The 14,951-nt window shown below is 44.6% G+C and overlaps 1 protein-coding gene across 1 annotated transcript in view; it reads right to left on the bottom strand.

Moving 5' to 3' along the window:
• The window catches only part of cyp2u1 (cytochrome P450, family 2, subfamily U, polypeptide 1), a 35,822-nt gene extending 24,724 nt beyond the window's left edge, over positions 1 to 11,098 (bottom strand). Inside the window, exons 1-3 of the mRNA XM_067996173.1 lie at positions 10,678 to 11,098; positions 2,168 to 2,803; positions 760 to 921 (exon numbers count right to left, since the gene is read on the bottom strand). Coding sequence (XP_067852274.1) covers positions 760 to 921; positions 2,168 to 2,803; positions 10,678 to 11,068 — 1,189 coding nt within the window. The 5' untranslated portion in view covers positions 11,069 to 11,098. The remainder of the gene's footprint in view (positions 1 to 759; positions 922 to 2,167; positions 2,804 to 10,677) is intronic.
• Positions 11,099 to 14,951: the final 3,853 nt, after the last annotated feature.

Raw genomic sequence — 14,951 nt, 5'->3', positions numbered from 1 at the left:
TTCATTGCCCAGATCCACTACCTGGCCAGCGAGCGGAAGCGGCAATTTGGCAACAGGGGGCCGCAACCAAGGAACCGTGGGAATGGTCCCAGCAGTCACATAAGTGGTGAGGGGGCACTGGATGCGATCAGGGCGGGAGGGATCGAGGTTTCCTTGTGGGGCCCGGAGTAGCACTCCTGCTCCTCCTGGCCCACAAAGAAATCTAAAATAAAATTTTAAAACCTATCTTGCTGGGCCCTCTTCTGGCCCACGATCCACCTCCCAGCAGGTCTAGCCTGCTGGAGAAGCCGTCGCTGCTCCCCCACTCAGGGCTCCAACTAAAATTACAGATCAGGTCCCGATTATATCATCAGACCCAATCTGCATATATAAAGAACCCTGGTGCCTTCCTGTGGGTGTCCCGCTCGTCTGCTCAAAAGAGCAAGTTAATATTGGGACACGGCGGGAAGGCAGTGGGATCAGAGGGGGTAAGTCGCTGCCCTCATTTTAACTGCCTCCCCTTGCCCAGTTTCTGCCAGGTATTAAAATCGGGGCCAGAGAGTGAGAAAGAGAAACGGAGACAGTCTTGTAATCATCATTTTGTTTGTGCCTTGTCAGTTTCAGTCAGATTAACAATGTAAAAGTGTGGCACACAGAGCATTATTTAGTTAACTCTGTCCCTATTCCAGCATAAAACCTGGCGGATCTTTCATTTATACTTTTAGCAGCATGCATTTGAACCTTCTTATGTAATAATTGTTAATTCAGCAGCACCCTTACCAACTGTTTCTGATGCCATATGTGGTATGGCAAGTGGAACCACCGTGGTCATCCGCTGTATTTCCATTAATGTTGCTTCTGTGAAGGGCATATGAAGTTTGTCTTTGAGGGAAGGAGGCCTGGACTCACCAACAACAGCACTGATCTCTCTGTGAACCCTTTCTACAAAAAAGAGGAAATAAGGGTATGTTCACAGAACATTCCATCCTACCTTGCATTAGAATATTTGGCTAGAGATAGTTTGGGAGCAGATATTTTGTGTATGATGTCATAAAATTCTGTTCCAGTTAGATTATGAATGGGAGCGATGATTGAGAGCAGCATTATAATTCATGACAGAACTGCTGGAGTAGAACTTCATGATGATAAAAAGAAGTTCTACATAGCATGTCTGTTTTTAACAGCTAGAAGGACTCTAACAAACAATTCCAGAGCTTAAAATAGGACAACCGAGGGTGATTGTTATCGTCTTTGGGCATAATATTTGGGATTATATGGAAATCCAGACAATTATATTTGCTCTTTAAAGAATTAAGTCTCTAAACAATGCACATCAGTAAAATAAATGCAACACCGCTGGGCAAATGGCTTGACCAATCATTGCAGTTCAGTTGTCATGACACAACAGTCAATGCTGTCCCATTCTATGAGTCTCCAAATCCTGTCAGCTCTCCTATCTGGTCCCATTCGTCAGCTTGCTTCTCAGATTCCTCTCACCAAGTTCAACAAAATATTTTTTTAAAAATAGGTCCTGCAAATTTTGTACATTTTTTTTGGAATGGAGAAATTAACTTTGTTACATTCTTGGACTGGATTTAAAGTTCAGGTGATATTCATAAATTGTTCAAACTTTCCTTTAGTGGTTAGGACAAATCTAAATTAGCTCCTAATAATTTCTGTCCTCTCTCCCCTCCTATTTCTTAAAATATATTCAGTTTTCTCCTGTTCTGTAAGGTTCCCTATCATTCCATCATCAAAGGATGGTGGTGATTTGGACTCCATTAATGCCACTTTTCAGAAAGCCAATAGCAGAGCTCAAGCAGTCAGTATCTGGCTCACTCTTTCACTGTTCCTCTCTTTCAATGGGAAACACCAAATGTCCATTTTAAGATCTTTGCTCTAGAGTTTGAAAACAATTTGTAGGGAAAATAGCAAGCATATCATGTAACTCATGGCACAGAGGATTGTCAATGCACTGTACCACCTTTGGGTACTTACAATTGTATATTTCAAAGAGCATCATCACCCTTGAAAAATAGTTGGGCAAGTTTTCATATGTGTGTTGAAAAGCATCATTGTGTTACTTGCACATAACAAATATAATGCACCACTCTTTCCACCCATGCCAATATTTACAAATCCTACCCTGATGATTCCCTTTATTATGCATGTCTAATTAATTTTGTACCTTGAACTTCTGGATATGTAGCCATGAAGAGAATAGCCCACAACACAGTGTTGGATGTTGTGTCTGTCCCTGCAACAAAGAGATCCCCAATTATATAAAATAAATAATCTTCACTGAAGCTCGTATTTTGGTTTCTTTGTATTTCACGGTCTACTTCCTTCAGATAAAAATCAATGAAATCACGTGGGTTTTCAGGGTCCATAGTCTTTCGGTGCTGAGCAATGATGTTTTTCAGGAATGAGGTTACATCTCTTACTATTTGGATAACCTCCTTGAAAGGTCCAAAGGGTAAATACTGAAGTAAAGGGAATACATTGATGAGCATTGCAGGGCTGTTTGATGCTAATTTCATCCCTCGGACAATCAGACTCAGCATGGTTCTAAATTCCTCATCATCGTAGTCAAAACGTTTTCCAAAGCACATTGAGCAAATGATGTTAGACACAGCATTATTAATGATATGAAAAGGAGAGAAGGCTGTCCCCACTGCTTTAGAAAACTCTGACTTCACAAACTGCAGTTCCTCTATGATTTTAGGCTCTAGATCAAGTTTCCCAAAACCAAAGTGTCTCAAAGTCGAGAGGGAAAATCTTCTTTGTTGCTTCCAGACCAAACCATATGGTGCAAAGACTATTCCTGAAAATAATCACATATGAGCACTTATTTATTACTTTAAAGAGCACTTGCATTCTTCTAAATGATTACATAATTCTAAACAGTTACATAAGCATAAATGTTCTGAAGCCAGATGCCTGTGCACTGATTAGTATCTCTCAGTTGCACTTCATCATGTTCTGTTTTAAAACTGCTGTTTAAAGGGAACTTGGGAACAGACATTTTGTGAAAAAAGCTTTTCTTTAATGACACTATGAATGAGAACAGTAGGTTGGTCCCAGCAATCCACAATCATGTAATCACTGGAGTGGGACTGCATGTTACAGAAGGGGTGTCCTACCCAAAATGGTAAAACTGAGCTGTAAAATACAGCTTTAAAGGTATAAAACACAGGAACAAGGGCCAACTGAGGCCATTAAGTATACATGTATCTCCCCTTTATAACACTTGATTACGTGACTTTTCAGTTGAATGGACTTCCTCTTTAATGCATACAGAATGCTGACCAATAGGCCTCAAGAAAATATTCACTAATGATTTAGGAAGAGGCAATTCACAAGCTGGAAGGGCAAGCAAGTTACAAGTTTCCTGATATCATGAATCATGAAGTGCTTTCCAGTATCTCATCATGCAACAGTTAACAATTCCATTATACTGTGTTTTTTGGTACTATAACATTTGTAGCTCCAGACCCATTAAAATTCCGGTAATGTTCATGATACCGTGTGACTGGAGATCATGGGACATCATCAGTATTACTTCCAGCTTACACAATAGCAACAAACAACTCAGTCAACCTCAGATTCCAAAGTAGAGTAAAACTACAAATAACTGTTCATACCTCAGAATACAAGTGTTTTATAACTGCAAATCCACTGCATCTTATGGCACTGTAGTATAACTATGAATAAGTACCACCAAGACTGCCCGTCTCTGCCCTTGCCTCAGCTCATCTGCTGCTGAAACCCTCATCCATGCCTTTGTTACCTCTAGACTTGACTATTCCAATGCTCTCCTGGCCAGCCTCCCATCTTGCACTCTCCGTAAACTTGAGCTCATCCAAAGCTCTGTTGCCCGGATCCTAACTCGCACCAAGTCCTGTTCTCCCATCACCCCTGTGCTCGCTGACCTATATTGGTTCCCGGTCTGGCAACAGCGCAATTTTAAAATTCTCATCCTTGTTTTCAAATCCCTCCATGGCCTCGTCCCTCCATCAGCCCTATATCTGATATCTCCACACTTCTCCAATTCTGGCCTCTTGCGCATCCCTGATTTTAATCACTCACCATTGGCGGCCATGCCTTCAGCTGCCCATGCCCTAAGCTCTGGAATTCCCTCCCTAAACCTCTCTGCTTCCCCACCTCTCTCTCCTCCTTTAAGACACTCCTTAAAAACCTACCTCTGTGACCAAGCTTTTGGTCACCTGTCCTAATATCTCATGTGGCTTGGTGTCACATTTTGTTCGATAATCGCTGCTGTGAAGCGCCTTGGGACATTTTACTATGTTAAAGGCGTTATTGTTGTTGTTAATCCATTTTCTCTTCTCCTTTCTTGGGTCTGCCCTTGCTACCAACCAGTACTGGACGAGAAGATGGGCAGGCAAGCTGCTCTCAGGCCTCCTTCAGTGCAGCCTTGAACTTTGCTGGCAGGTGCATAACAGCAGCTCAGGGTGATTATTTACGATTCACCCTCCTTGTCTAAAAGGAAGCATATGGTCTCTGCTCGTCATCTCTGTGATGAAGAACTTTCCATATGGAGGAATGATGGGCTCAAAATTGCGAGGCGTCAGAGGAATCCCTTCAAAATATGTTGCAGAATACAACTGATCACGGGATCCTGGATAGGGTGAACTGCAGACAACTAGACTGTTGTCTAGTGTGACTGACCTCACACTAGACAACATGTGAGTTCAGACATTAAGTTACTCACAACATGTTGAGGGGCAGGAACTGGAGGTGTTCCAACAGATGAAATTATCTCAAGAATGGCATCAATATTTATTAAAGGTAGCCCATGCATCAGAAAGGGTGGATTGCTGCAAAAACTTTTATTATCCGATTATCTTTTAAAAGAGTTTTTATAGATATAACCTGTCCCGTGCATGTTGGGAATAATTTGGGAAAATAGTGAGGATGAAATTGGTCCTCGTCGCACCCATTTTTAGGGGCATCAAATATGTGTTTGTTGCGGGGGGCCAGGGGGAGGTAGGGTGCCAATTTAAGGCCACAATTTCTCGTGTTCAATCTGCCCCCCTTGAACTGCACTGGCTGCCAAATTCAAAGCCAGCAACTTCAAGTATCCAGGGCGTCTGCCAGAAACTTGCATTTAGGCACCTTGAATATGCAAATTAGGGTCCCACTGCCTGTTTTAGGACCCTGCTCGAAATATGTCATCAGCTGGAAAGAGCACGTGCCACTCGGATTTTCCAGGTCTACAGCGGACCATAATAGGGACTGCTAGAGGCTGCCCACAAAAACGTCAGTAACTTCTTTATACTTTTGTCTCTGTGGAGCCAGAGAGAGCAATAGCCCTCCTCCTGACTCCACAAAAATACAGCAGGTCTATATTGAGAAATAAAGGACTGGTCACTGGGAGAATTCCCTGCTCTTCTTCAAATAGTTCCGTGGGACCTTTATAAGTGCACCTGTGCAGGCAGACATGACCTCAGTTTAACATCTTGACCAAAAGATGGCACCTCCGATAATATAGCACTCCTTCAGTACTGCGCAGAAGTGTCACCTAAATTATATAATCAAGTCCCATGACATGCTATCCCATGCCTAACCGCACAGATTTTGATTTGTAGGAGACTCAGTCTGCTTATGGAAAAAGACTTTCTGCTATGAGTGCAAAATAGGAGAAAGCCCAAACTATAACAATATGACTTAACACTCCGTTGTGGGGCATGTTGGTGCACCAAGCTGTGCCATCGTAGCATGAAACAAAACAATTCTATACGAGCACAATGTAACACCCTTTATTTCCAACATGCTTTCTCACCATCCCCATACCTTCACCCTCTCCCAATTACTTATTTGATCAAAGCCACAATGCTGTGTGAGGAGGCAGACTTTCCACCTTTTTTTTCTAACCACAGGGGGAGAGCCAACCTCTGTCAGACACCGCACTCAGCAACCTGGCTGAGCAGTGACACGGCTCGTGACTCGTGTGTCTACTAGATGGAGCAATAGTTCTTGCTATGACTGGAATCTGCCCCCACAGTACTGTGAAACAAAGTGCTTTCAAATCATTATTACACCAAGTCATTACAGAATTAGTTTCACAAGAAATTGATTCTAATCTGTCCTGTAAATTACCCTGTGATTTTACACAGCTCTAGTCTTTTACAATTTTGATTTTTTCAGGAACCAGTCAATACTTTTTGAGGCAGGAGGTGGGTGAGGGCAACTTATTTTCCCTTTGGGTTTTTGTGGGGAGGCCACTGGAGTTTTTATTTTCTTTTTTACGTTTTGGGTTTTTTGGTTGGGCTTTTGCTGTTTTTTTTCCTTGGGGACCTCTTCTTGTGTTGTCTCTCTACCTCCCAGTTTTTTCTGTCTTTTTAAGTTAACAGTGCTCACTGTTCTCGTGTTTCGTGGCTTCAATTATGCTATTTAATTGAAGCGTAAAGTATTTTCTGCTGCAACCCTTAATAATCTTTTCAGAACTGGCAGACTGACAGTGTTTCTGGCATTTTCTGTTTTCATTTCAGACCTCCTGCATACATAGGAACAGAGGTGCAAATATGCCACTAGAAGTAACCCTTAGAATCACAGACTCATAGAAAGGTTACAGCAGGAAGTAGACCATTCGTCCCATCGAGTCTGTACCGGCTCAATGCAAGAGCAATCCAGCTAGTCCCACTGCCCCGCCCAATCCCCGTAGCCCTGCAAGTTTTTTCCTTTCAAGTACTTATCCAGTTCCCTTTTGAAAGCCACGATTGACTCTGCCTCCACCAACCCCCCTGGCAGTGCATTCCAGATCCTAACCACTCGCTGCCTAAAAAGTTTTTCCTCATGTCACCCTTGGTTCTTTTGTCAATCATCTTAAATCTATGTCCTTTGGTTCTTGACCCTTCCGCCAATGGGAACAGTTTCTCTCTATCTTCTCTGTCTAGACCCTTCATGATTTTAAATACCTCTATCAAATCTCCTCTCAACCTTCTCTCTTCTAAGAAGAACAAACCTAGCTTCTCCAGTCTATCAACGTAACTAAAGTCCCTCATCCCTGGAATCATTCTAGTAAATCTTTTCTGCACCCTCTCTAAGGTCTTCACATTCTTCCTAAAGTGCAGTGCCCACAATTCTCCAGTTGTGATCGAACCAGTGTTTTATAAAGATTCATCATGACTTCCTTGCTTTTGTACTCTATGCCTCTATTTATAAAGCCCAATATCCTGTATGCTTTTTTAACCGCTTTCTCAATCTGCCCTGCCACTTTCAACAATTTGTGCACATATACCCCCAGATCTCTCTGTTCCTGTATCCCTTTTAGAGTTGTGGCCTCTAGTTTATATTGCTTCTCCTCTTCTTCCTACCAAAATGTATCACTTCGTATTTTTCTGCATTAAATTTCATCAACCACGTGTCCGCCCACTCCAGCAGCCTGTCTCTATTCTCTTGAAGTCGATCACTATCCTCCTCAAAGTTCACTACACTTCCAAGTTTTGTGTCATCTGCAAATTTGGAAATTGTGCCCTGTACGCCCAAGTCAGTCATTAATATATATCAAGAAAAGCAGTGGTCCTAGTACCGACCCCTGGGGAACAGCTCTCTCCAGTCCAAAAAACAACCGGTCACCACTACTCTCTGCTTTCCTCTTACTTAGCCAATTTTGTATCCATGCTGCTACTGCCCCCTTTATTCCATGTGCTTCAATCTTGATGACAAGCCTATTATGCAGCACTTTATCAAACGCCTTTTGAAAGTCCATGTACACATCAACCGCATTGCCCTCATCTACCATCTCTATTACCTCATCAAAAAACTCTGAAGTTAATTAAACACAATTTACCTTTAACAAATCCGTGCTGGCTTTCTCTAATCAATCCACACTTGTCCAAATGACTGCTAATTCTGTATCATTTCTAAAAGTTTCCCCACCACCGAGGTTAAACTGACTGGCTTGTAGTTGCTAGGTTTATCCTTACACCCTTTTTTGAACAAGGGTGTAACATTTGCAATTCTCCAGTCCTCTGGCACCACCCCATATCTAAAGATGTTTGGAAGATTATGGCCAGTACCGCAGCAATTTCCACCCTCACTTCCCTCAGCAACCTAGGATGCATCCCATCCGGACCGGGTGACTTATCTACTTTTAAGTACAGCTAGCCTTTCCAGTACCTCCTCTTTATCAATTGTTAGCCCATCCAGTAGCTCAACTATATCTTCCTTTCCTAAGACTCTGGCAGCATCTTCTTCCTTGGTAAAGAGTATTCGTTTAGTACCTCGGCTATGCCCTCTACCTCCATGAGTTGATCTCCTTTTTGGTTCCTGATCAGCCCCACCCCTCCTCTTACTACCCGTTTACTGTTATATGCCTATAGAGACTTTTGTTTGCTGCCTGTCTATTCTCATACTCTCTCTTTGCCCCTCTTATTTCCTTTTTCACTTCCCCTCTGAACTTTCTATATTCAGCCTGGTTTCAGCCTTTCCCAGTTAGGAAACTTTCTTCAGTCTTCAAATTTCAGTCTTTCCCAGTTAGGAAATGCTTGGCTTTCCACTTAGTACCTCCCCACGTTGGCAAAGCTGAGAGGAAAAGCTCAGCTTGCAGGGAAAATCAAGTAATGCAACATTTATAACATTCCCCCTCAGTTTCCTTTGTTATCATTTTTAGTCTCTTTTTGTTTCTCTTGTTTCACTGTTTCTTTCCTTTCTTCCCTCAACTACTCCCCAAAGAGCCAATGGCCAAATAGCATACTGCATAAAAAGTGCACAAACATCTTGGCAAACTGTTTTAGAAGTCAGGTGGCGATGTAGATGTTCAGAATTTGGAAAACATTAATCCCTTGTCTGTATTTGGAATGTGAAATGATATACAAGGTTCTTTATGACTATTTTTATTAAAATTACATAACTGCAAATGACACAATGGAGTGAAATTCTTCTATTAAAGAAAAATAAGAATTTTTCTCTAATTACAAAGCCAATAACAAAATCAAGGGAACATGCAGCTATAAAAATGTGGGCTTTTTGAGAATGCAATTTTGTTAACAAGTCATTAATTGCAGAGAAAAATGGACTATCTTTTTGCTTTTTTTGTTGAGAAATTGCACCTCTTCCTATCATGTCCATTTAAATCACATATATATTTTGTAATAATGCATGGCATTTCATCTGCACGCAATGCCAAACATTCAACATATTAGGGGCAGCTTCCCCACACCATATACACACCTTGATGTGGCACTCTACTTTGTCTGCATGCTTATGTCTGTTATAGGGCTTCCGTATGGACTCAGTTCTACCATTTGTGCACATACTGGTCCAAAACATGTATGCAGATAATGAATAGGTGGGTGTGGATTACAAAACTGACATCCAGTCAATTTAGGATTTGGATATCCTGAGGCACAAACGTAATTTAAGTCATCTGAACCAAAGACTGAATTACTCCCTATATTTAACCATTTTGCACTCGCTCATCCAATGGTGCTCTCTCAATTTTTAGCCAGTTGGTACTCTCATCCACTGACACTCTCTTGATAATAAACCTGTTAGTATTCTGTCATCCACTGGCACTCTATTTAACCGGTTGGTAGTCTGTCATCCACTGGCACTCTCTCTATTTAACCAGTTGGTATTCTGTCATCCATTGGCACTCTCTCTATTTAACTGGTTGGTATTCTGTCATCCACTGGCACTCTATTCAACCGGTTGGTATTCTGTCAGCCACTGGCACTCTATTCAACCGGTTGGTAGTCTGTCATCCACTGGCACTCTCTCTATTTAACTGGTTGGTATTCTATCATCCACTGGCACTCTCTCTATTTAACTGGTTGGTATTCTGTCATCCACTGGCACTCTATTCAACCGGTTGGTATTCTGTCAGCCACTGGCACTCTATTCAACCGGTTGGTAGTCTGTCATCCACTGGCACTCTCTCTATTTAACTGGTTGGTATTCTATCATCCACTGGCACTCTCTCTATTTAACTGGTTGGTATTCTATCATCCACTGGCACTCTCTCTATTTAACCGATTAGAAAACACTTCTACACACAAAGGGTAGTACAAGTTTGGAACTTTCTTCCGCAAAAGGCAATTGATGCTAGCTCAATTGCTAATTTTAAATTTGATAGAGACAGCTTTTTGCCAACCAAAGGTATTAAGGGATATGGACCAAAGGCAGGTATATGGAGTTAGATCACAGATCAGCCATAATTTTATCAAATGGTGGAGCAGGCTCGAGAGGCTGAATGGCCTACTCCTGTTCCTATGTTAGTATTCTGTCATCCGCTGGCACTCTCTATTTAACTGGTTGGTATTCTGTCATCCACTAGCACTCTCTCTATCTAACTGGTTGGTATTCTGTCATCCATTGGCACTCTCTCTATTTAACTGGTTGGTATTCTGTCATCCATTAGTACTCTCTCTATTTAACTGGTTGGTATTCTGTCATCCATTGGCACTCTCTCTATTTAACTGGTTGGTATTCTGTCATCCACTAGCACTCTCTCTATTTAACCGGTTGGTATTCTGTCATCCACTGGCACTCTATTTAACCGGTTGGTATTCTGTCATCCACTGGCACTCTATTTAAACGGTTGGTATTCTGTCATCCACTGGCACTCTCTCTATTTAACCGGTTGGTATTCTGTCATCCACTGGCACTCTCTCTATTTAACCGGTTGGTATTCTGTCATCCACTGGCACTCAATCGAGTTGTACTCTCTCTAACCTTTGCGCTGAGTTATGATGGTGATCAAAGGAATGGTAGGTCGGTCGGAGAACACCTCGGCATTGCGCTGCAGGGCATCTCTAACCATCTCGAAGCCATTCAGCACGACCAGGAGCCGGCTGCCCAGGTACATGCTGGAAACGTTGCCGTAAGCCTTGCCCATGGCGGTGAGCAGCAGATGCGGAGGGAGCTGGGCCCCTGAGCTCGACTTAAAGGCCATGGTCGACAGCGAACCGATGAGAGGCCAGCACGGCGGGCCGGCGGGGAGCCTGCCCCCGCTCCGACCCTTTCGGTTCATGAGGTAGAGGGTCAGGAAGAAAACAGTCACCGCCAGCAGGACCGCCGCCAAGTAGTGACCGACCATTGCCATTCCCGCCGCCTCCTCCTCCATGTTGTTGTTGTCGTCGTCGAGTCCCCACCCGCCACGTCACGGCGCGTGACGTCAGCAGCGCGCGGAGGTGGAGGAGCGATGTCTGTTGTCAATCAAACCCATGAGGGGCGTTGCCCCGCAGAGAGTCATCGAACAAAACAAAAACCCAAACAAACGAAAGGTGTTGCACAGCTAACAAGGAACTAAACTGTAAAAACAAAGGAAACTTTGCAAATTAAAATAATAACAGTATCACCCGTGTCCAGCGCGCACTCCAGTCCCTGCGGCCTCAGGCGGACACCGCGTGCTCCTTCCCCAGGGCCACCCGGGTGCGGAGTAGACCGCGGGAGTGAGGCGGGCGGTCCCGAGCGACCGCTCCCCGCCGGCCGCGGCAAACAGAGGCTTTATTTTTTTTATTTCATGAATCATAATAAGTGTAAACAGACTGGTAAATTCTGTGCTGTAAAATTGTTTTGAGTCCGTGCACTCAATCCCTTAAATTGAAAGAATGCATTTCATGAGTGGAACATGACATTGCCCCCCCCCCCCATCCCCACCATCAAACTCCATCTTTTTTATTATTCGTTCACGGGATGTGGGCGTCGATTGCCGTGCCGGCATTTATTGCCCATCCCTAATTGCCCTTGAGAAGGTGGTGGTGAGCCGCCACCTTGAACCACTGCAGTCCGTGTGGTGACGGTTCTCCCACAGTGCTGTTAGGAAGGGAGTTCCAGGATTTTGACCCAGCGACGATGAAGGAACGGCGATATATTTCCAAGTCGGGATGTTGTGTGACTTGGAGGGGAATGTGCAGGTGGTGTTGTTCCCATGTACCTGCTGCTCTTGTCCTTCTAGGTGGTAGAGGTCGCGGGTTTGGGAGGTGCTGTGGAAGAAGCCTTGGTGAGTTGCTGCAGTGCATCCTGTGGATGTTGCACACTGCAGACACTGCGCCGGTGGTGAAGGGTGTGAATGTTTTTGGTGGTGGATGGGGTGCCAATCAAGTGGGCTGCTTTGTCCTGGATGGTGTTGAGCTTCTTGAGTGTTGTTGGAGCTGCATTCATCCAAGCAAGTGGAGAGTATTCCATCACACTCCTGACTTGTGCCTTGTAGATGGTGGAAAGGCTTTGGGGAGTCAGGAGTTGAGTCATTCGCCGCAGAATACCCAGCCTCTGACCTGCTCTTGTAGCCACAGTATTTATATGGCTGGTCCAGTTAAGTTTCTGGTCACCCCCAGGATGTTGATGGTGGGGGATTCGGTGATGGTAATGCCATTGAATGTCAATGGGAGGTGGTTAGACTCTTGTTGGAGATGGTCATTGCCTGGCACTTGTCTGGCGCGAATGTTACTTGCCACTTATCAGCCCAAGCCTGGATGTTGTCCAAGTCTTGCTTCATGCGGGCACGGACTGCTTCATTATCTGAGGGGTTGGGAATGGAACTAAACACTGTGCAATCATCAGCGAACATCCCTATTTCTGACCTTATGATGGAGGGAAGGTCATTGATGAAGCAGCTGAAGATGGTTGGGCCTAGGACACTGCCCGGAGGAACTCCTGCAGCAATATCCTGGGGCTGAGATGATTGGCCTCCAACAACCACTACCATCTTCCTTTGTGCTTGGTATGACTCCAGCCACTGGAGAGTTTTCCCCCTGATTCCCATTGACTTCAATTTTATTAGGGCTCCTTGGTGCCACACTCGGTCAAATGCTGCCTTGATGTCAAGGGTAGTCACTCTCACCTCACCTCTGGAATTCAGCTCTTTTGTCCATATTTGGACCAAGGCTGTAATGAGGTCTGGAGCCGAGTGGCCCTGGTGGAACCCAAACTGAGCATCGGTGAGCAGGTTCTTGGTGAGTAAGTGCCGCTTGATAGCACCGTCAACAACACCTTCCATCACTTTGCTGATTATTGAGAGTAGACTGATGGGGCGGTAATTGGCCAGATTGGATTTGTCCTGCTTCTTATTGACAGGACAAAGCTGGGCAATTTTCCACATTGTCGGGTAGATGCCAATGTTGTAGCTGTAGTGGAACAGCTTGGCTCGAGGCGCAGCTAGTTCTGGAGCACAAGTCTTCAGCACTACAGCCAGGATGTTGTCGGGGCCCATAGCCTTTGCTGTATCCAGTGCACTCAGCTGTTTCTTGATATCACGTGGAGTGAATCGAATTGGCTGAAGACTGGCTTCTGTTGATGGTGGGGATATCGGGAGGATGCCAAGATGGATCATCCACTCGGCACTTCTGGCTGAAGATGGTTGCAAACGCTTCAGCCTTGTCTTTTGCACTCACATGCTGGACTCCGCCATCATTCAGGATGGGGATGTTTACAGAGCCACCCCCTCCCATTAGTTGTTTAATTGTCCACCACCATTCACGACTGGATGTGGCAGGACTCCAGAGCTTTGATCTGATCCGTTGGTTGTGGAATCGCTCAGCCTTGTCTATAGCGTCTTGCTTCCGTTGTTTAGCATGCATATAGTCCTGTGTGGTAGCTTCACCAGGTTGGCACCTCATTTTTAGGTACGCCTGGTGCTGCTCCTGGCATGCTCTTCTACACTCATCTTTGAACCAGGGTTAATCCCCTGACTTGTTGGTAATGGTGGAGTGAGGAATATGCCAGTCCATGAGGTTATAGATTGTGCTTGGATACAAATCTGCTGCTGCTGATGGCCCACAGTGCCTCATGGGTGCCCAGTTTTGAGCTGCTAGATCTGTTCTGAATCTATCCCATTTGGCACGGGTGATAGTGCCACACAACACGTTGGATGGTGTCCTCAGTGCGAAGACGGGACTTCGTCTCCATGAGGACTGTGCGGTGGTCACTCCTACCAATACTGTCATGGACAGATGCATTTGCAACAGATAGATTGGCGAGGACGAGGTCAAGTAAGTTTTTCCCTCGTGTTGGTTCGCTCACCACCTGCCGCGGGCCCAGTCTGGCAGCTATGTCCTTCAGGACTCGGCCAGCAGTGGTGCTATCGAGCCACTCTTGGCGATGGACATTGAAGTCCCCCACCCAGAGTACATTCTGTGCCCTTGCTACCCTCAGTGCTTCCTTCAAGTGGTGCTCAACATGGAGGAGGACTGATTCATTAGCTGAGGGAGGGCAGTAGGTGGTAAGCAGCAGGAGGTTTCCTTGCCCATGTTTGATCTGATGCCATGAGATTTCATGGGGTCCAGAGTCAATGTTGAGGGCTCCCAGGGCCACCCCCTCCTGACTGTATATCACTGTACTGCTGCCGGTGGGACAGGACATACCCAGGGATGGTGATGGAAGAGTCTGGGATGTTGGCTGAAAAGTATGATTTTGTGAGTATGGCTATGTCAGGCTGTTGCTTGACTAGTCTGTGGGACAGCTCTCCCAATTTTGGTACAAGTCCCCAGATGTTAGTGAGGAGGACTTTGCAGGGTTGACTGGACTTGGTTTGCCTTTGTCGTGTCCGGTGCCTAGTGGTCAGATGCCAGGTAGTCCGTCCGGTTTTATTCTTAATATGACTTTTTTTTAGCGAGATTGTACAACTGAGTGGCTTGCTAGGGCATTTCAGAATCAACCACATTGCTGTGGGTCTGGAGTCACATATAAGCCAGACTGGGTAAGGACAGCAGGTTTCCTTCTCTGAAGGACATTAGTGAACCAGGTGGGTTTTTACGACAATCCGGTAGTTTCATGGCCACCATTACTGATACTAGTATTTTAATTCCAGATTTTATTTAATTAATTGAATTTAAATTCCCCAGCTACCATGGCGGGATTTGAACTTATGCTTCCAAGATTATTAGTCTAGGCCTCTGGATTACTAGTCCAGTAACATGTCCAGTAACATAACCACTATGCTACCGTACCCTTCTACTCAAGAGATGATATTTGTGAACTCTTACCAAAAGGTTCTGCGCCTGAAATGT

The sequence above is a fragment of the Heptranchias perlo genome, chromosome 14 (genome assembly GCF_035084215.1).
Source record: "Heptranchias perlo isolate sHepPer1 chromosome 14, sHepPer1.hap1, whole genome shotgun sequence".
In the NCBI taxonomy this organism is placed as follows: Eukaryota; Metazoa; Chordata; class Chondrichthyes; order Hexanchiformes; family Hexanchidae; genus Heptranchias; species Heptranchias perlo.
This window is presented reverse-complemented; position numbering and strand designations above follow the sequence as displayed.